Raw genomic sequence first — 22,316 nt, forward strand, 5'->3', positions numbered from 1 at the left:
TATATATATATATATATATATATATATAATGGTACAGTAGCAAAACCAGCCTATGTAAATGAGCTCAGTTATCATTGGCTAAAGTAAACAAACACACTGTGGTTTATCAGAGCGGGCCATACAAGGAAAATCTTGTTTTATGTTTTACTATTGTTCTTTAATGTTTAGAGAGACAGTACATCTCCCTTGAAATGTTTTCCATCAAAATTATTGCCAATGGACTTTTGACATCACCCAGAGTTCAGCACGTGCTCCGCAGTAAGACGGTTGGCAGCCTTGCGGTTTGGGATGCTGCCCAGATGACTCTACGCTGCTCGTTTGAGTGATGAGGGGACAGTTCGCAGTTTTTCATTCTGATCCTGTGTCGGGGGAAATGAAACATTAAAGCAATTTCCTGAAGGGTAGAGAAACAGTAGCAGAGGGCACATTCCCATCCTCTCAGAGTTTTCTCATGGAAATTAGCAGAGATGACTAAAGTTGTCCTCCTAAGGCGTTAGTAAGAACACTGATCGACCTTGAGTCAAACCTGTCTGAAATCTGATTTCTTGAGCCCCGTCCTGCTTCGCTTCAAAGAAGTCCTGCCCCGGGACACTTCAGAGAAACTAAAACAAGCCCGCTGATGAATTAAATTGGATATTGATCTTCTAACCTTGGGGTATTGATTCTGTTTAAAAGGACACCTGGTATTCATTTTAGGATTCACAGCAAGTGATATCACCTGATGAATGTACACATATTAGACCAGGTTGTCTTTCACACTTAATTTAATACACTAGAATGAAGGTTATTGTCAGTCCTTGTCTTGTGTTTCCCCTCCTCCCGTGCCCATATTTGGCCTTCCTGTTCCTGTCCTCGTTTGTTTTCATTAGTTTAATTAGTCCCTAGCCCTGTGTTTGATTAGTCCACACCTGTTCCTTGTTTTCCTAGTGTTTATAAGCCCTGTGTTTCCTAGCCCCTGTGTCCGGTCATCACGTCAGATGTGTTCGTCTCTCCCCATGATCCCTGTTTGTCTGCTGGATTATAATAAATGTGATTATTGGAACTCCTACGTCTCCTCGCTCCTTGTATCCCGAGAGGGGACGTGACAGATGACCGGACCCACAAAGTAAGCGGCGCTCCTTTTCCCCCGTTTTGTTTTCCGTTTTTGAAAGTTTTTTGTTTGCTCCTTTTTTCCCGCTCCCTCCATGGCGATGGAGTTCGCCGCCCGCCTCCGCGCCCTGATACTCCGCGAGCTTCCCTTCGTGGAGTACGCAGAGGAGTTCTGCGGGCTCGCGCGGAGTTCGGATCTGCACGACGCGGCCATCCTCCACCTGTTCCGGCTCGGAGCCTGTTACAACTACCCCATGGACCTCCCAGACACCACAGGATTGACCTGGAGGGTAGGAATATACCGGTGTCTGGGAGACTTCCGGGTCCGAGTCGGAGCTAGCCCGCCGTCGTCCGCGGCTCTCCCGAGCCCGCCGCCGCTCGCGCTTCCAGAGCGCCCCCGCGAACTCGCGCTTCCAGAGCGCCCTCCAGTGCCTGCTCCTCGCAGGTGGACTCCCGCGTCTCCGCTGGTCCCGCCCAGCTCTCCTGCATCTCCGCTGGTCCCGTCCAGCTCAGCTCTTCCCGAGCGCCCCCAAGTGTCCGCGCTTCCAGAGCGCCCTCCAGTGCCGGCTCCACGCACGTGCCCTCCAGTGCCGGCTCCACGCACGTGCCCGCCAGTGCCGGCTCCACGCACGTGCCCTCCAGTGCCGGCTCCACGCACGTGCCCTCCAGTGCCGGCTCCACGCACGTGCCCTCCTGAGTTCCCGCTGGGTCCGTCCAGCCCTCCTGAGTTCCCGCTGGGTCCGTCCAGCCCTCCTGAGTTCCCGCTGGTTCCGTCCAGCCCTCCTGAGTTCCCGCTGGTTCCGTCCAGCCCTCCTGAGTTCCCGCTGGTTCCGTCCAGCCCTCCTGAGTTCCCGCTGGTTCCGTCCAGCCCTCCTGAGTTCCCGCTGGTTCCGTCCAGCCCTCCTGAGTTCCCGCTGGTTCCGTCCAGCCCTCCTGAGTTCCCGCTGGTTCCGTCCAGCCCTCCTGAGTTCCCGCTGGTTCCGTCCAGCCCTCCTGAGTTCCCGCTGGTTCCGTCCAGCCCTCCTGAGTTCCCGCTGGTTCCGTCCAGCCCTCCTGAGTTCCCGCTGGTTCCGTCCAGCCCTCCTGAGTTCCCGCTGGTTCCGTCCAGCCCCGCGCTGCACGAGCGCCCGACAGAGTCCGCGCTGCAAGAGCGCCCGACAGAGTTCGCGCTGCAAGAGCGCCCGACAGAGTCCGCGCTGCAAGAGCGCCCGACAGAGTCCGCGCTGCAAGAGCGCCCGACAGAGTCCGCTCCTCTGTGGCTCCCAGGGGGGAGCTTCCCCAAGAAAATTTTGGGGGGGGGGTAAGAGGGTCACAGCCTGTGTGGCCGGGCCAAGGGCCAAGGCCACAGAACCCCTTGGGCCCGAAAAAAATAGGCCGTGGCCTCCCGAGTCCGCTGACCCGCCCTGGCCTCCCGAGTCCCCTGACCCGCCATGGCCTCCAGAGTCCCCTGACCCGCCATGGCCTCCAGAGTCCCCTGACCCGCCATGGCCTCCAGAGTCCCCTGACCCGCCATGGCCTCCAGAGTCCCCTGACCCGCCATGGCCTCCAGAGTCCCCGGACCCGCCATGGCCTCCAGAGTCCCCTGACCCGCCATGGCCTCCCGAGTCTCCAGACCCGCCATGGCCCCTGGAACGGGCACCGCCCTGGAGGCCTCCAGAGCGCCCACCCCCCCTCCCCATTGGATGGTGTTAGGCGTGAGGACACGCCTTCCGGAGGGGGGCGTAATGTCAGTCCTTGTCTTGTTTCCCCTCCTCCCGTGCCCATATTTGGCCTTCCTGTTCCTGTCCTCGTTTGTTTTCATTAGTTTAATTAGTCCCTAGCCCTGTGTTTGATTAGTCCACACCTGTTCCTTGTTTTCCTAGTGTTTATAAGCCCTGTGTTTCCTAGCCCCTGTGTCCGGTCATCACGTCAGATGTGTTCGTCTCTCCCCATGATCCCTGTTTGTCTGCTGGATTATAATAAATGTGATTATTGGAACTCCTACGTCTCCTCGCTCCTTGTATCCCGAGAGGGGACGTGACAGTTATATTTAACTTAAATGATGTACTCTTCAGAACAGAGAGAGGCTTTTAATTCGTTCTGGCTTTGATTTGTCAAAACGTGTAATTTCTGTGTCCAAATGGACGTATTATCTGTTTTCAAACAGTTTTTTCAGATATTATCCTCTCTTGGTCTGAAAATCAGTCCATTGGTTGAGCCAGCATTGCAACAACTAGCACTGCGCACTTTTCAAGATTATCAACCTCATATTTTAAAATTAAAGATTAGACACATCACCTTAAAGTCTAAACAGACTACTTAGACATCATCTAAATAATGCTCACCTTTTCCGGGCCTTGGGTCGCATGTTGAAGTCCAAGTGCCATATCAGTGTCACTTTTAATCTGAAATTCTCCAGAAGTTTTCCATGGGCATTCCCTGAAACACATAACACATCAATAACAATAAATAAGAGACTGTCTGAAGAAGGAAACAATCCCTCATCTCATCCAAAGCCAGCACAGAGGCTGGTTTCTGTCTCCTCCTTTTAACTGCTGCAGCTCTGATAACCTGCACATCACTAGTTGTTTATAGATGATGTATTACAGGCTTAGTGTGAAATACAGGCTTAGTGTGGTAAGACTAGACAAAAAATGTCAACCACCAGTTTTACTTCTGTCAACTTGGGGTACATTTTGGATTGTTTGTCAGATTTAAAGTTGTTTCGTTTTGTTAGATGAACATTCTGTCTTTTTGTTTTTGCTTTTGCTTTCATACATTAAAACCCTTGGAAACTTGTTACCATGACTTCATCCTTTTTTCCCCTACTTTTCAATTGCCTTCTATTCATAGATTTTATATTTTTAATCCTTGTTCCTGAAAATGTCGATAAATTTATGTATACACTATTTCAATATTTATAGTGGCAAAATCATTTATATAAAAGTGAGTTTCCCAATTGAGGCATTATGTGAACAGAAAATATTTTACCCCTTATGAAGTTTTTTCAAAAATCAGTTTACCTGTTTACCAAAAAGACAACAGTGTGAAATGATATTTGGTAATTTATTATTATTATTATTATTATTATGTGATCAGACCACTTAAAACAAATGTGAATTTCATGTGGCATTTATTCCAGTAATGTAATTTCAATTACAGAATGATATCAAAAATCATTTGATATCATTAATTTGATATAATTAACTCATTTTAAACTATCTTTAATATTTTTAGTGTCTTCTGACCTCAAACTTGTGATCAGTAGTGTACACTGTGACATACAACACCTAATTTTACACTAAAAAATTAAGTTATGAATTGTTAGGCATTTATGTATACATAAAATGAACACTGTATATACGTTTTGTCATTTAGTGTCATACAGTCAACAATGTATAATGTAATAATGCCCTAAAGGCAAATCAAAAAGCAAAAACACACTGACATGCACACACCCGGTCAAAAACACTATAAATGGACAGATAAACCAAAAGTTGTAAAATATCCCTCTCACGCTAAATTTAGTGAGCTTTATGTTTAAAGAAGCACAGGAGGAATGTTCCTGGTGGCGATGTTGTTGAGTGGGTCTGTGGCTCCAGTGTGCCAGGTTGTAAGTCAGACTTAAAGAATGCTGTTTATGGGGGATGAGTCTGTCTGAGCTTCATCATACTCTTCCACCACCAAACAGCCATCTGGCCAACTTGCCATTCCCATGCTTATTAGTCACCCTGTCATCCTTGATCCGTGAGAGAATTCACATTTAGCATGTATACATTATTTCATCACATTTAAAATCATGGCATAGGCCTTAAATGCATTGCTTGTACTGCTGTGCTGAGTGGTGTAAATGGAATGTTGAATTTTTTTTAGACGTATTGTGTATGCTGTACTCTTACTGTACTATATTAATATAGCTACTGACATTTAAAAAAAAATTATGATTATAAACAAAGACTTTGTTGCATTGATAGTAGTTCAAACAGGTTGGTAAGATAAAACATGGCCAAAGGGGGATTTTTTTTTTTCTACTGCTTATTTTGCGTGTACAGTGTATGTAAATTTGCATAGTCTGGGATATAGGTTTTGTTTAACTTGAAATTTATTTTATTATTTTTATGTAAATTAAATGAGACCCAAATATATAGTATACTTTTGTTTTTAAATAAACCAAATAAAATGCATTTCTGTTGTATGGAAATGACAGCTTTGACATTTTGTTCTGCTAGAAAAAAAAAAAGTATGATTTTTATGAATCATGAGCGTGGGCTGGTAATGACAGAATTTAAATGTTCTGAGGAATGTGCAACACGATTGGACTAGTCAAATTTAGACATGTTATTGAGTGATTTTTGCAATAGTGATTGAGACAAAGAGCTTTATCGTACCTACAATAATCATAATTTTTGCCTATATAATTATATAACTTTTTTTTTTGTTAACTTTATATTGAATTTTCTTCCTAAAACAGCAGTAACAAACAAAAAACAACTGTCCAAATTCAGAACCCACCCCAACCCACTATAAAATAATTTTCACATGGATTCCAGAAAAGATGACACAACATCAAACGCTGAATGACACAAACTTACAGTTTCCACACTAGATCCATGCACACAAGAAATTGAGAGTTCCATCGAGACAATGTTCAACAAACACACAGTCTAGATTCCTCCATCCGTTGTGTGAGGAGGACTCCAACGGTTGACTAGCAATTGTTGCTGCTGTGAGAGCAGCTAAAAGTAAACACCTTTGTTGGAAGGACAAGGTGAAGTCCCAAAAGTCATTAATGAAAAAATGGTGCTGAGTCAAACATATCTCAGTACCCAATAAATATAACAGGTCCTGTGAGATCTGAATCCAAAAAAATGAGAGAGAAGGGCACTCCCCACAAAAAAAAACTTGCCTAAAGATCCTTTGCTTACAGAAATTACACTTAGGAGAAGATGACAGATTCATATTCAGGAAAAAAAAAAAAAAAAAAAACCTTGAGAGTGTGATTCCTTTGATCCAGATCTATCTAGGATATGCGACATTAAAGAATTCGTATCTGCATCCAATTCAATTTGAAAATTTGAAAATTTCAAGAGATAAGTTAATAAAACCGAGAAAAAGTAGGGTCAGGAGTACAAGGGGCATAAACTGAAAGAAATACAATATTCCTATTCTCCACTATTGTTTTTATGTGTTATTCTACCATCTGTATCACAGCCTTTGTCTAAAATAGTAATATTTAAAGTCTTCCGCACCAATATTAGGACACCTTTGGTTTTAGTATCTGAAGATGAGTGAAATACCACTTCATATAATTTATTATTACACCTGTGTATATCCTCCTCTTTCAAATAGGATTCTTGAACTAACACTATATCAATCTTTCTTCTTCGCAAAAGATCCAGAAAACCTGTGTTTGTGAGGGCCATTTAGGCCTATTACAACTCAGAATATTAAGGTCAGTCATAGGTATCGAACAGAATTACTGCATAAGACAAAATACAAGTTTGAAAATAAAACCAGTTGAGTCTACCATTAAACCACCCCCCACCCTTCCCATCACTATTAAAAGAATATATAAATACATTCCCATGAACTATGGCAGATCAAACCAAGAACAATCCCTGATCTGCCAGCACCTCTTAATGTGGTCCGTGGCATCAACAAAAACCTGGACATTACTGTAGCACCAACATTGGCCCCATAGTCACATATTGACTAGGTAGTATCTCTATTTAAAAAAATTAAATAAAACTAAAAAATAAGTATAAATAAAAAAAGGGAGAGAGAGAAGGAATACAACTAGAAATATAAATAAAATAACATCATAATCAGTAAGCGATACTGTATGCACAATGAAAGCTTCTAGTAACTATGAATTAAGAAGTGAACATTAAAGTGAACAGTGAAAGACACAGTCACCCAACCATTTAGAGCATCTCTTCTCCGATTAGACAGTAAATGTCCAGCTGGAGTTCACTGAGAGTTGGTGGACGAAAAGGATCTGAGAAAAACTCTTGCTTCTTCTGGGGAGTATAGCATTTTAGGTTCACCTTGATTGAGAATGACCTTCAGCGTTGCAGGATAAATGAGAAAATTCTGGATTCCAGCGTCTCTCATCTCCTTCATAATTTTTTTTTTCTTCTTTTTGCGGTGATTGGAGAAAAATCTGGAAAGAAAGACAGTGTTGCTCTGTCGGATGTTTTCACCGGGGCATGAAGTCTAGCGGCCCGTAGAATGAGCTCCCTGTCCGTGTACCACAGCAGTTTAAAGAAGAAAACCTGTGGTTTAGCGCGATCTGAGGAGAGCCTTGTGTACACGCGATGCACTCGCTCCACTTCAATCTCTTTGCCCGCCAGAGACGGGAGCCACATCTGTAGCGATCTTTTCAAAAAGCCCACCTTCAGGCAATCCGAACAGACGCAGATTGCTGCGCCTATTGCGATCCTGTAAGTCCACAACCTGTTGCTCGAGCTCGGCAACACGCCTATCGTGATCTGCGACAACTTTCTTTTGTTCTCTCATCTCCCCTGTAAGAAGATCCAGTTTAGAGCATAGCGACTGAACAACTGACATGTGAGAAGCGAACTCGTTCCGCATCACCGTCAACTCGGTTCTTAGAATGTCCTCAAAGTGTGTAAAAGTGTTCACCATCTTGTCCATCATATCGCTCGCGGTCGGTAATTTAGACTTCTTCTTAATCGGAGAAGCCGAGGGAGACAACTCCTGCTGTTTCTGATTGTACGCCATCAGGGAAAGTATAATTAATGAACAAAACTTAAAATAAAATGGGAAAAAAATAACTGCAAAAATGGCCAAACGTACGGAGCTCTACTCAAGTGCGACTAGGTTCATGAGCACGACACGTGACTCCTCTTATAATCATATAACCTTTTAATTATTTTTTTTAGTTTTTATTTATTTATTTTTTTGTTAGTGGAGCAATAGACCATAATGGTTTAGATCTCTTGGGGGAATAGCTGAATTTTATGTGGGGTGTCTTAACCCCACTAAAAATTAAATATTGCAAATACAAAGCGTTTCTCAAATTTTGTTTCTCTTTCTGTCCAGCTTGTTTTCTACACTGTGATGAAGACCCTTTACACACTCGGACACAGCCTCTCTCTCATCGCACTCATCACCGGCAGCACCATCCTCTGTCTGTTCAGGTCTGAAACGGAGCCTTAAATAGTTCCAGTAGTTGGGTCTGCTTTATATTACTCTACACTGTGTATGGATGGATGAGCCTGCCTTATATTAATTGTAATCGTTGAGGAGTCGAATTTGGCAGGCTTCTGAACGACTATATTTTACATTTTTTGACATTGAGGATAAACATTATGCTTGGCGCTTGGTTTTTAGCCGATAGTGTTTATCTAGCTGGAATGAATTTCTTAATTTAAGATGTTGTCTGGAGATGTGATGAATGGAACAGTGCTTAAGACTCTGCATTTTTCTCACAAACTAACCATAAGCACAATTAAAATAGAAAAGAGGCCAGGTTTATTTACAGCTCTGTCTCGCTCCAACAGAAAACTCCACTGCACCAGGAACTATATCCATCTGAACCTGTTCTTCTCGTTCATACTGAGGGCCATCGCTGTCCTGGTCAAAGATGCCATTCTGTTTTCCCACGAGAGTGTAGAATGTACAAAGCAGCCTTCACTGGTGAGTAAATCCATCCATCCAGAAGATCCACAAGTAAATTAATAGAATTTAATGTTGAAATGTACATTTACATTTGAAAATTTTTTTTTTTAAGAAATTAATAATTTAATTCAGAAAGGGATGGTTTAAATAAATCAAAAGTTACAGTAAGGATAATTAATGTTATAAAATATTTCTATTTTAAATAAACGGCTTTTTAAAAACTTTCTATTCATCAAAGAAACCAAAAAAATATATCAAGGTTTTCACATAAACGTTAAGCAATTGCTTATAAACTCATAATTCAGAGAAGAAAGGTCAGAATTGTGAGATATAAGCTTGCAATTACCTTTTTTATTTTTATTTCATAGCAGAAAGCAAGAAAAAGCTGAATTGTAAACTCAGAATTCTATAATGTAAGCTTGAATTTGTGAGAAAAAAGAATTCTGAGTTTATATCTCACAATTCTGAGAAACAAAGTCTGATTGTGAGATAAAAATGTTCAATTCTCTCTCATTGTTTTGGTTTAAAAAATGGGTACGTCCTTCCATTGTTTCATGAGCATCAAATGAGCAAATTAAATTAGTTTATGAATAGGCCTAATGGCTGCTGAAAATTCAGCTTTGCCATCATAGAAACAAATTACGCTTTAAAATGTATGAAATAGAAAACTGTATTTTTTTTACTGTATTTTTGATCAAATTAATGTAGTGAACATAAGTTGCTTCTTTCAAAACATTTAAAAATCTTACCAACCCCAAACTTTTGAAGAAACATTATTTTATCATTTCTGCACAATTAGTGACACAAAAAGACATAAATAATCATTGTTTCTCAACACCATGTCAGTCAGTCTTCCATTGTTTGGTCAAACAGGTAATCTCATTCCCATTCTTCACAGCATTGGTTCAACCAGAAGTTGTTCTACCAGATGCCTCAAACAAACAGTAATGTTTGTTCACCTACAAATGGTTTACTCTGAGCTGTCTGCACACATAAAATGGGATTTGAGACAGTATTCTAACATCAAAAAAAGCCAGTTTCTTAAAACATGCATAGTCAACTAAACACATTTTATGCTTCGTCGGTTTTAAAAGGTGGTTATTTCTGTCACTACAGACCCTAAAAACCCAAATCTGTTCTCACGTTTGTTTGTCACAGTCTTTGGCATTTCAGAGATACATGTAGTGCACATTGAAGTTCTCTGTGCTTGTGTTTAGATTGGTTGCAAGGCCAGCCTGATCATCTTCAACTACTTCATCATGGCAAACTTCTACTGGTTGCTGGTAGAAGGGCTGTACCTACATACTCTACTGATGGTCATCTTCTCTGAAAACAGGCACTTCATCATTTACCTCCTCATTGGCTGGGGTAAGTCGTCATTAGAAACACTGACCTTTTTAAACTGTTTCCGTTTTCCAAAACCAATTGTTACTTTTCGGAAACACTTTCCGTTTTTTAAAGCTATTTGTGTCAGTGTTTTCACCTATAAGCAGGTATTTGAGTAAATAAAGGATTGAGTCTAAAGCCTAGAGATTTCCCACTTCCCACTGCATTTGATGCTTTAGCTTTCATCTTATCTGACACGAACACATGCATGCATTGAAAATCATTTGAGAACACACACCTCTTCACGGTGTAGCACTGAATGTCTCTTCCTTAATTCTTTCAAACACTTCTGAATAGATGTCACTCACTGCTCAGAGGAAAAACAGCATAGGGAACAAGATGACGTGCCATTGGTCTTGTTCAGTCTGTTTGTCTTACATTATGTATTAGTATGTCTTTGTAGTTGTTGTGTCCCTGGAGTTTCCAGACAAAAGAAAGGAGAGCAGGATCTTCATTCATTTCTAGAGGACAGGCTTGGGTGTGGCTTGCTAGACTCATCATATCAACACCTCATTAAGCTTCTCTTTCATCATGACAGTGACGATTAACATAGCCTCTTTAATCATGTTCTGTTTACCAGCATTTCCTCTCCGGCTTTACTTGTTTTTAGAGATAGTGGCCCACATCCCAACAGGAAACTCAAGTAACAATTTCTCAGCAGGTGTCTGAGCAAAGATGCTGTTTCCTAACATCACATTATGTCCGTCTGTTCATCTGTCTATCTATCTATCTGTCTATCTATCTGTCTATCTGTCTGTCTGTCTGTCTGTCTGTCTGTTATCTATCTATCTATCTATCTATCTATCTATCTATCTATCTATCTATCTATCTATCTATCTATCTATCTATCTATCTATCTATCTATCTATCTGTCTGTCTGTCTGTCTGTCTGTCTGTCTGTCTGTCTGTCTGTCTGTCTGTCTGTCTGTCTGTCTGTCTGTCTGTCTGTCTGTCTGTCTGTCTGTCTGTCTGTCTGTTATCTATCTATCTATCTATCTATCTATCTATCTATCTATCTATCTATCTATCTATCTGTCTATCTGTCTATCTGTCTATCTGTCTATCTGTCTGTCTGTCTGTCTGTCTGTCTGTCTGTCTGTCTGTCTGTCTGTCTGTCTGTCTGTCTGTCTGTCTTTATGTTATCTATCCATCCATCCATCCATCCATCCGTCCATCCGTCCATCCGTCCATCCGTCTGTCTGTTATCTATCTATCTATCTATCTATCTATCTATCTATCTATCTATCTATCTATCTATCTATCTATCTATCTATCTATCTATCTGTCTATCTGTCTGTCTGTCTGTCTGTCTGTCTGTCTGTCTGTCTGTCTGCCATCTATCTATCTATCTATCTATCTATCTATCTATCTATCTATCTATCTATCTATCTATCTATCTATCTATCTATCTATCTATCTGTCTGTCTGTCTGTCTGTCTGTCTGTCTGTCTGTCTGTCTGTCTGTCTGTCTGTCTGTCTGTCTGTCTGTCTGTCTGTCTGTCTGTCTGTCTGTCTTTATGTCTGTCTGTCTGTTATCTATCCATCTATCCATCCATCCATCCATCCATCCATCCATCCATCCATCCATCCATCCATCCATCCATCCATCCATCCATCCATCCATCCATCCATCCATCCATCCATCCATCCATCCATCTATCCATCTATCCATCTATCCATCTATCCATCTATCCATCTATCCATCTATCCATCTATCTATCTATCTACCTACCTACCTATCTACCTACCTACCTACCTACCTACCTACCGTGGGGCAAATAAGTATTTGATACACTGACGATTTTTCAAGTTTTCCCAATGGAGAGATCTGTAATTTTCATAGGTACACCTCAACTTTGAGAGACAGAATATAAAAAAATCCAGAAAATTAAACACATTTCAAAAGTAGAAATACACTGTATGATTTTTGAATAATTAATTTCCATTTTATTGCATGAAATAAGTATTTGATAAAATAGAAAAATAGAACTTAATATTTGGTACAAAAACCTTTGTTTACAAGAGGTCAGACGTTTCCTGTAGTTCTTGACCAGGTTTGCACACACTGCAGCAGGGATTTTAGCCCACTCCTCCATATAGGTCTTCTCAAGCTCTTTCAGGTTTTGGGGCTGTCGCTGGGCAACACGAAGTTTCAGCTCCCTCCATAGATTTTCTATTGGGTTCAGGTCTGGAGACTGGCTAGGCCACTCCAGGACCTTGAAATGCTTCTTACGGAGTGACCCCTTAGTTGCCCTTGCTGTGTGTTTGGGGACATTGTCATGCTGGAAGATCCAGCCACGACCCATCTTCAATGCTATGTCTATCTGTCTATCTATCTGTCTATCTGTCTGTCTGTCTGTAGCCTATATTTACATTGATTATGCATGAATGAATGTGACCACGAAGTCTCTTGATATTTGATCATTCCCTCTCCTTCCTCCAGGATTCCCCACCGTGTTTGTGATTCCATGGATTGTGTGTAGGATTTACCTCGAGGACACAGGGTGAGTAGTTGAGCATAATCAGACAGTGACAGAGCTCACATGAGACTCTTAATAGCGGATATTGAAACCTGAGAGATTAAAATGAGGCAGAAGATGATGAAACACATTCCCATTTGCAACCGCTGTTATGAAAGCACTTGTACTGTAACTCTTTGATGTCTCCTCATAACAGATGCTGGGAGAGAAATGACGCTCCGATTCCCTGGCGGGTGATTAACTGGCCAATCATGGCATCTGTCATTGTGAGTATAAACTCACACCAGCTATTATAAACCCTGAAACCAGCCTCATACTGTATGCATTATGTCAGGCAGGAAGGGATTCTGCCAGCAAAGCAGACGTGGGGATGTGCTGAGTCTCACGAACAGTTTCCATGTCCTGGATGGAATGTGAGCGCAGGCATGTCAGGAAGAGCGAGCAAACGTGCTGTCACAAGTGCCTCTCTCAGCACAAATGCCAAGACTCTCTCTTGTGTCCACTGTGCCATTTCCATTTAAACACTCACCTGCAAGAGATCAAATGTCTTTGGACAGCATGATGGCTGTGTTTGACAGCTTTGCCCAAACGCATCCAAGTCAAAATGTTCCTGTTCCTCAGTCTTCCAGAGCCTAGGAATGCAATAATAATAATAAAACATAAGTTTTTCTGGCAAACGTGCTCAGTTCTGGTGTTTAGATAACTCTCTCACAGAGCTCTGCACTCCATGCTACTGTGTAACTACATCTCTCTGCTACCCAGAATGCCACTGGTTGATGAACCTTTGGCCAAGGTGTTCTGCTTGTTTTGGTTAGTTTTTATGGCGGGATTAATTATGAGGAACAGAAACAAGTGGCCTCTTTTGTTTCTACTTTCTGTCTGATGGATTCAAACAAGATGGAAATTGGAGATTATCAATAGTGTTTCTAGTGTCGTTTTAAACGCCAGATCAACTCCTTAACGGGATAATTCAGCAAACAATTTACATTTTGTCATCATTTTCTCAACCTTATGCCATTCCAAACTGGTATGATTACATCTGTGAAACAAAGTGGAGATACTTTTGTCCATACAATGAAAGTCAATGGTGTCAACACTGGATCTATTAGAGTTTCATTTTATGGACACAAATCAAATCATGTAGGTTTAGAATGACTTGAAAAGGTTAATAAATGGTGACAATTTTCATTTTTGGTTGAACTGTTCCTTTAAGGCGTTGTGTCACAGTGTGTGCAATAATCCTGTAATCTGGTTCAAGTCTTACAGAATGTTTTGAGAAGTTCTTGTCAGATCAGATCCAGTGAACAGTGGTAATGTTTAGTCTGGATAATGTCATTGTATAAAAGAGGAATGATATATAAAAAAATTATCTTCCATTCTGTGTTCCACAGTTGAACTTTATTCTGTTCATCAGCATCATTCGAATCCTGGTCCAGAAACTGAGGTGTCCTGATGTTGGTGGAAATGATCAGTCCCAGTACAGGTATTGCAAATGGATGCCAACTAATATTCTATTTTGCAAACATGGCATCAGGCATCATGATTGAACCCTCTTACATGCTATTCAGGTCATAGCTGAGATCTCCCTTTTAAATTTACCAGGAGTTTCATTCTAGCATGAATTTCAGAAAAATGGCAGTAAATGGATGGCTGCTTTCCATTTTTATCCATGTCTTCCACTATCTATTGTGCATTGCAAAATGTGTATGCATTGAAATGGGGGTGAAATATTTATGTTGCGATTTGTAGCAATCTGAGGTTTTGTTCTGCTGAGAGTGGCACGTTCTGAGTTTGAGTGCCCTGTCGCTAATGCATGAGAGGCTGTGCTCTATTTGATGGCTCTCACAGATGCGCTTTTCCCTTTTTTGTTCTCCTAAAGTTGAGATTTCAGTTTGGAGCTCTCTGTTGTCTGCTTGAAAATATACTGTCTATTTGACAACAATTGCCAAGCTATCATAACAGTAGGGGTCCTTCCCAATGACTCTGTCCAAATCCTGTTACTCCTCTTTCTGTTTTCAGGAGGTTGGCCAAGTCCACACTTCTCTTGATCCCTCTCTTTGGCATCAACTATGTTGTTTTCGTTTACATCATAGATGAAAATGGAGAGATGGAAAACTATAAAATATTCTTTGACCTTGGTCTGGGATCCTTTCAGGTGAGGAATATGCCTAAATGTGTCACAAGTGATTATTCATATCTACTTAAACTTTCCACTGTTCCATAGTTTGGAGATTTTGTTTTGATTTGATTGCATTAAATTCTTTAGAATGCATTAAATTCATTAGAAATGGCATTAAATACATATATTGATACAAAAAAAAAAATCTGTTTTAAATAAATGCTGTTCTTTTGAATTTTTCACTCATCAAAGAATCTTGCAAAAAAAGAAAAATGTATCATGCTTTCTACAAAAATATTACACTGAATCCTGGAGTCATGGCTAAAAATTCAGCTTTGTCATCACATGAATAAATTACATTTTAAAATACAATCAGTTAATATAAACAGTACATTTAAATTAAAATACTATGATTTAATTTTAATTTATTTTAGATTTGAGAAAAAAATCACAATATTTCTGTCTTTTGAATAACATTAAAAAATCTTATAGACCCCAAATTTTAAAAATAATATTATGCTTTATCAATGTTGTACCACATGAACTCTTTGTGTTCCTTTCACAGGGCTTGGTTGTTGCGATTTTGTACTGTTTTTTGAACAGTGAGGTTAGTCTGCAATTTTATTGATCTTTGATGCATCTCACTATTCCAAAACCTGAGCTTACTGCCTACATAGGCAGCTGACTTCTAAGACTGCATCCTAACTGTAATTGAATACAAATAGTACTGTATAGAATACAAACAACTAAAGATTACAAAAATACACCTACACATTGGGTAAAATATTTATTAGACTGAACTTTTTTGACAATGCTTTTTGGTATCTGATAGCATTTTTTTTTATAATCAACATTTTTTTTTCCACCTCATCTGCCATCCTTGATTTGTTTTTAAACTGAGCTTGTCTCAATGCATTCTGGCATTGGCATCTCTATTAAAGATACGTACAGTGCTTCCTTTGAATTTGGTCAAAACAAGGTATTTTAAAAGGCAGTATGATAACGTTAGAACACTCTTCATTTGTATGCATATGATGCCTTAAAATGCCTCATCCTCAGGCAGCTCTCTAGGTTTTGGAACAGAGCAGTAGTTTTCCTTCACATTCAAGTCAATATCAAACATTCACATCCCGTTTTACTTCTGTATTGTGATGTATTTCTGAGTGAAAAAGGATGTTGAAGGAGATAAACATGTATGATGATTTGTTTGGGTCTTGCAAAAGTTGCCTCTGTGGTTGAAAACAATTTTTTTTCTGAGGCAGAGCAAATTTAATTAAATTTTGATGAAAGATTACAAACATTTATGTTTGCAATAATAGTGCCCTATCAATTACAATAAAACTAGACACATATTTTATGCATAAATGGGTTCAATCTTGCTTTCATGTTCACTTATCACCCTGTATGTGGCTGTGCTAATGCTAAAGACCATGCTAATACATGTTATATTTGGCTGCTTTGCAGGTCCAGAGCGAACTCAAGAGGAAGTGGCGGAGTTTACGTTTAAAGCGTTACATCGGTCGAGACTACCGTCTGCACAGTTCATCCATATCCAGAAACGGTACAGAAAACATGGCCCAATTCCATCGGAACTCCAGAGCCCAGTCTTTCCTACAGACTGAGACCACCGTGGTGTGAGACATCCAGAAGGGGAGCTAAATGAATCACGCTCTTACTTCACTGCCCCTCGGCTAACAACTCAGTATTTTTCAAAAGCTTTACGCTGAAGAGGACTAGGCTTTCTGAAGCATGAGATTGACATGCAAGAGACACAATGAGGATTCAGCATCTCTGAGGCACAATGCTGTATTTCAATATACAATGCAAAATCTTGTTTCATAGCAAATTTTGCTATAAACCACCAAAATAGCACATTAAACCAAACCTCTGTGAGTGGGATAGTATTGGTGCCATTAAAAACTACAATTCCATTTTTGCAAATACAGATTATATATACATTGCTTTTTGTAAACTCTTTATTGCGTTAAAGTCAGATTATATAATAGTGTTATATAAATGCTACTTAAGGCCTACAGCAATTTTCTTAGACGTTCATGAAAACGCATGTAAAACGTGCTATCAACACATGAAAACTCAGCCGCCTCACCAACATGTCTTGGATGAATGAAAAAAGTGGGTCACCTCTATACCAAACTCAAATGTGAGGTTTTATAAAGAGGAAATTACAGCCAGAGGTGTCCACATTAGCCTGGGACTCATTTCAGGAGAATATGTCTTACTTCAGAAACATGTAACTGTAAAAATCAGACGTGCATTCAAATGAAAAGTGGTGATTGTAAGAAAAAGCAAAAATTCTTGCACCGATATTGAGCTATTTTTACATAATTACATAATGCCATTTTGTCATTATACAACCCCTGGGATTTTTTTTCTTCCTCTTTTATATCTTGAAGAAAAGCCACAGTATAAAAAAGCATGAACTGAGATATAAGATGATACTTTTTCAAAGATATGTATATTCTAGCATGTGAATGTAATTCATTATTTGAGGAGATGCAGTGTAGTCTTATGAATGAAATATGTGGGTGGCATAAATATTTTGCCCACAAAAAGATGTGTCCGGTGATAAACCAAACCATGACTCGCTGTTATTACTCTGTTAAACTGTTACTGTTAAACTCTTTTATTTCATATCCCACTGATCAATAATTTAAATAGAAGGTGTTGACGGTGTTTCTGATTATTTCTGCTTTTGTGTTGCTCTCCCTCACATTGTCAGAGGGGTTGGAAAATTGTACACTGCAATGAATCCTGCTGTCTTTGCTCTTTTCATTCAACTGAAAAACATAATTAATCCAGTAGACAGTTGGATGCAGATTTAGGTCAAGTGAACTGACAAAATAGCGAGTGTGAGTGCGTATGAAAGTGACATTTCAGTGTGAGCTGTGCTCTGCAAACAGATTCTGGGTACTGTGGTCTAGAGACTTCACAATAGGTTGGAGAGGAGATCGGATCTCTTACAGCCAGGCCTGAAGAGCAAGAGTTCCCCGGGAAACCACGTCTGGGGTTGCGTTCATTTAAAGTGACACAGATGCCACGGGCAGGGGTATTCAGCATCATTATCAGACTGTTAAAGGAAGAAGAAAAGATGGAGCTTTAATTAGAGCTGGCAGAAAGGAATTGTGAGTTGACAATTAAATATTGAAGGTGGGTTTCCAAGTTTATTGTGGAGGACAGTTTGCCTTCATTTTTATAGATGGCCATGGTCCGTGAAGAATCTGGTGTGTTTGACAGATGCATTATGTAAAAAAAAATGTACAAACAGAGGACATAATGTTGTGCACTTCTTGTTTAATATATTTAACCATCTGCATTGTTTAATTGGAAAATTGTTCTCAGTTTTTGCAGTTTTTACATTTCTGCTGAATGTTTCTTGTAAACTGTATTGAGATTTTTCATTAAATGTGAAAGTTGTTTTTAAATTGTATTTATTGTACATTTACGATGTACACTGTAAATTTGCTTGTAAATTTCAAAATTATTAGAAAGAAACAGCAAGTAACAGTGAATCAAATGCAAAATTTAAAGTAGAAAGACTAAAATGGTATTTATTTGTTTTTTGTAAAATGCACTCCAATAATCTTTATTTACAACTTTGTAGTGATTCTTTTTTGGCACAATTAATGTAGCTGATTTAATTTGAATTTAATTTTCAGCACGTATTTAGTTTACACTGTGCTAATTGAAATTATTTAATATGCCAAAATAATTTGCTCGTGCAATGTAGATAACATTGGTAGGGTTTGTTTTTATGACCGTGGGTCTTGGGAACAATAACGAGATGCTAAATTTGGACCAGTGAAATACGATTACACTTCTCCCTTGCCGATCAACAGATCAGCTTCACATCAACACTGATGATATCACAAGCAGATGATGTTGTTTTGATTCATTTCCTGTTCTATTGCTGTCTGTTGTCTTATCGCCTTCCTGTATCCTCAAAAAGGAGCGAACATGCTTCTCCTTGGAGGCACAGTAAAAAGTAACAGAGAATAACAACTCTCGTTTTCAGGCTGCTGCAGACCTCCACATCCACACAAGTCATTTACAAAGCACTGTTTCTTCATGCAACGTTTACATGTGCCATCAACTCCATAACAACAATCGAACTGACAGAATGTCACAAATGAAATTTCTTGGTAATTCACGCAGCCTAATTATGGAGTTTCATTGCTTTCAGTATAACAGTTGTTTGGATGAAGATGAGGCCTTTTGTCCAGCTTTCATTGACATGATGGTGTCCAGTCTAGGGAATAAAGGATAGCAGTGGATGGCACACTGCCATGGCGGAGATGTTCCAGTCCTCTTACCCCATGCTCATTAGCAGTGTTTGTTAATGTACACATTTACATACAAATTTTGCATGCAATTGATCCTTCGCAAAGACCCGTCCCCCTTAGTTACTGTTGCTAGGTCCGACGAGCCATGCTGCTCTCACGCCACACATCATGTTCTCACACAGTGAAAAATAGATCGTAGTGCAAAGAGGAAACATGCTGACAGACACGACAGAGGAGGTTACTTTAGGTATGAAACAAAGTCTCAGCTTTCAAATATTTTAATTTTTAAGAAATTCAAACGATAAATACAGTTTTGTGGGTCTTTAATGTGTCGTGATAGATTGCTGTAATGCCTCAGGTCAAGCGGCATGTCATCTCTACCTCTTAACTAGTTATAGCGCAAAATAAACATGAATGAACATCAGAAGGTATCTTGTTTCAACCACGGAAAGACATCAATAGACACTACTTTTCAAGTTCAAGTCCACAGAAGTTATGCTGCCTTCACACGTTATCAGAAATGTCCTATTTCCCACTTATGAAGTCATGCTTTTTGACACGATCGACCCGAGTTCGAGTCCGCCTTTTGCCGAACTTTTTTTCTCCCTTTTGAAATCTCATATTGCATCGGAAAGGCATTTATTTTCAATAAAAATTAAGGAAATAATCAAAAAGTTGAAAATAAAAGTATCGGGTAGGTAGGGCTTTATTGTCCCAATAAGGTGGCATCCATTTAATAATTTTAATTAAAACTATAATTTACATTCAATATGTTATTATTGGGTACTGTTTTATAATGTTTTATTACTACAATACTGCGGTGCAGATAATTTTTAAAATAGTGTAAAATAGAATCATTAGCTATTTGCACTTAGTGTAATTAGCATATCGTTAAAAAATACTGCTATTTTCACGGTGTAAATAGAATCCATTGCTATTTGCACTTAGTGTAAATAGTATATATCACTAAAAAAATATGCTATTTACACTTAGTGTGAATAGCATCTATCGCTGCAAATAGCCGCTGCCTTTATCTTATTGTGTGACTGTCTGGAGTCTTTCAACTGACCATTCAACCTGTTAGGTCTCTATATAAACAAACACTAAACATTTTGGATAAGAAACCAAATAGATGGCATCATTGTAATATTTTACAAAAATATGTGACCCTGGACCACAAAACCAGTCTTAAGTCGTTGGGGTATATTTGTAGCAATAGCCAAAAATATATTGTATGGGTCAAAATTATCCATTTTTTTTAATGCTAAATTTAATTAGGATATTAATTGAAGAGCATGTTCCATGAAGATATTTTGTTTCCTAACGTAAATATATAAAAACTTGCTTTTTGAATAGTAATATGCATAGCTTATTTATTCAGCTTTCAGATGATGTATAAATCTCAATTTTGAAAAATTTACAGTTTCGTGGTCCAGGGTCACATATAGTTTGCTTAGTTTTTAAAATTTTATAAATTTGCCTCTTGTTAAAATGGTTTTTAAATGTGTAAATAATCTTGCTCCAGAAATCATTTGCCAACTAATATCAAAACGGAGTAGTAAGGGGATCACTAAGACAACTAATCAGAATTGCACAGTACCAAAGAGTTACTAAATTTGCACAATCCACATTTTCAGTTCAAGGTACACTGCTTTGGAACAGCCTGCCAGCTGAAATAAAAATGCAAACAGACTTGAACATTTTTCAAAGAAATTTGAAAAAGTGGTTCAAACAAAAGCAGGTTTGTGAACACTGATGGTCGTACACAGTCTCAGCTCTTTATTTTTATTTTTTACTTTTGCTTGTTTTTTTGTGTGATTGTTGTTAAACAAATCCTAACCAGGGACTGGGGCTGCAAACTAGCCTTGGCATCGACTGCTTGATATTGTAGCGATGTTATACTGCATTGTCCCTGTTAAATAAACTAATAAATAAACAAAGTAATCCACATATTCCATCAGTTAATGTCTTGTCAAATGAAAAGCTGCATGTTTGTAAGAAACAAATCCATCTAGGCATTTCAGCTTTAAACTGCAGTTTCTGAGGTAAAAAATATGAGTGTTTTGGACTGTTTTTGTTTGTAAACAACAGTGCTTCATTTGTGCGTATTTCTCTCCTGATTCAGACAAGATGACTTTTTATGGACAGAGCAATATTATGGACAGAGAATTCGTATTTTAGCCGGAACCAATAGTTTAAAGTTAAAAACAAATTAATGATGAATTTATTACAAACATGCAGGTTTTTGCTTCACAAAATGTTAATTTATGGACTGAGTCATGTGGATTACTAGTAGATTTCTTTGATGTTCTTATCAGCTGTTTGGACTCTCATTCTGATGGCACCCATTCACTGCAGAGGATCCATTGGTGAGCAACTGATGTAGTAGAATAAACAGAATCAATTTCTATTTATAAATTTGTAGAATAAACTTTTACCCTCAACATTTTACCCCCATCTTGGGTGGCTTAAGGGTTAATATATTTTTGGGTGAATTGTCCCTTTAACAAAAATGATTTTAAATAGTTTTAATTTGCAGTATTTCCTAGTGGAAGCTTAATAATATAAAAATAATATATATATATATATATATTTTTTACCTTAAATCAATATTTAATTTGTCTAATATTCAGACACCAAATAGCCACCCAGCATACATTGGATTGACCTAGCAACCACCCAGGTAAACACTCAGCGCACCTTAGCAACTGCATAACAATGCCCTGGCAACCACATACACCAACCTACATTGTGGCAGTTAGTTCCTCTTCAGGAACTCGAGCTGCGTCAACGACGCTTTGGGGAACGCCAACAGCGTAACCGGCTCTGAATACCAATCAAATCTGTCCAGAAATGGGAAGGGATGTCACGGGCGAGGTGACGTAATGACCAGCTGGTACAAAAGCACGTGCGGTGAAACCGGCATCAGCTTTTTGTCATTCAGCGAAGCGCTCTGTGACTGGTGAGTCCTATTTACCGTTGTCTGTCTGTCTGTCTGTTTGAAAAACATGTCAAAGCGAAGTGGGGAGAGGAGTGAGGAGCAATACGGGCTGTGTGTTCCTCCGTGCAAAACGCTGTTTGTGTACGGAGGATACACACAGTCTGTGTGTGCTTTGCTTGGGAGCGAGGCATGCGGAGGCAGCCCTCGAGGGGGCTGATTGTCCGCACTGCGAGGCTTTTCCTCTGCGTGTGCTTCGCTCCCGAAAGGCTCTTTTCTCCGGAGAGGGCTCTTTCACTAGCGTTCCCCGCGGCACTGACCCGCTTCCGCTAAGGTGGAGCGGAGACTGCGTTCGTGGGGTTCGCAACGGGATCTGGCAG

At 39.6% G+C, this 22,316-nt stretch overlaps 1 protein-coding gene across 1 annotated transcript in view; it reads left to right on the top strand.

The window, feature by feature from the left end:
- LOC306863223 (vasoactive intestinal polypeptide receptor 2-like) overlaps nt 1-18,137 on the top strand; it is a 38,933-nt gene extending 20,796 nt beyond the window's left edge. Inside the window, exons 5-13 of the mRNA XM_079406463.1 lie at nt 8,134-8,231; nt 8,595-8,730; nt 9,930-10,080; nt 12,542-12,602; nt 12,775-12,844; nt 13,970-14,061; nt 14,598-14,733; nt 15,263-15,304; nt 16,162-18,137. Of these exons, the coding sequence (XP_079262589.1) occupies nt 8,134-8,231; nt 8,595-8,730; nt 9,930-10,080; nt 12,542-12,602; nt 12,775-12,844; nt 13,970-14,061; nt 14,598-14,733; nt 15,263-15,304; nt 16,162-16,335 (960 nt within the window). The 3' untranslated portion in view covers nt 16,336-18,137. The remainder of the gene's footprint in view (nt 1-8,133; nt 8,232-8,594; nt 8,731-9,929; nt 10,081-12,541; nt 12,603-12,774; nt 12,845-13,969; nt 14,062-14,597; nt 14,734-15,262; nt 15,305-16,161) is intronic.
- Nucleotides 18,138-22,316: the final 4,179 nt, after the last annotated feature.

The sequence above is a fragment of the Barbus barbus genome (assembly GCF_936440315.1).
Source record: "Barbus barbus genome assembly, chromosome: 44".
NCBI classification, from domain to species: Eukaryota; Metazoa; Chordata; class Actinopteri; order Cypriniformes; family Cyprinidae; genus Barbus; species Barbus barbus.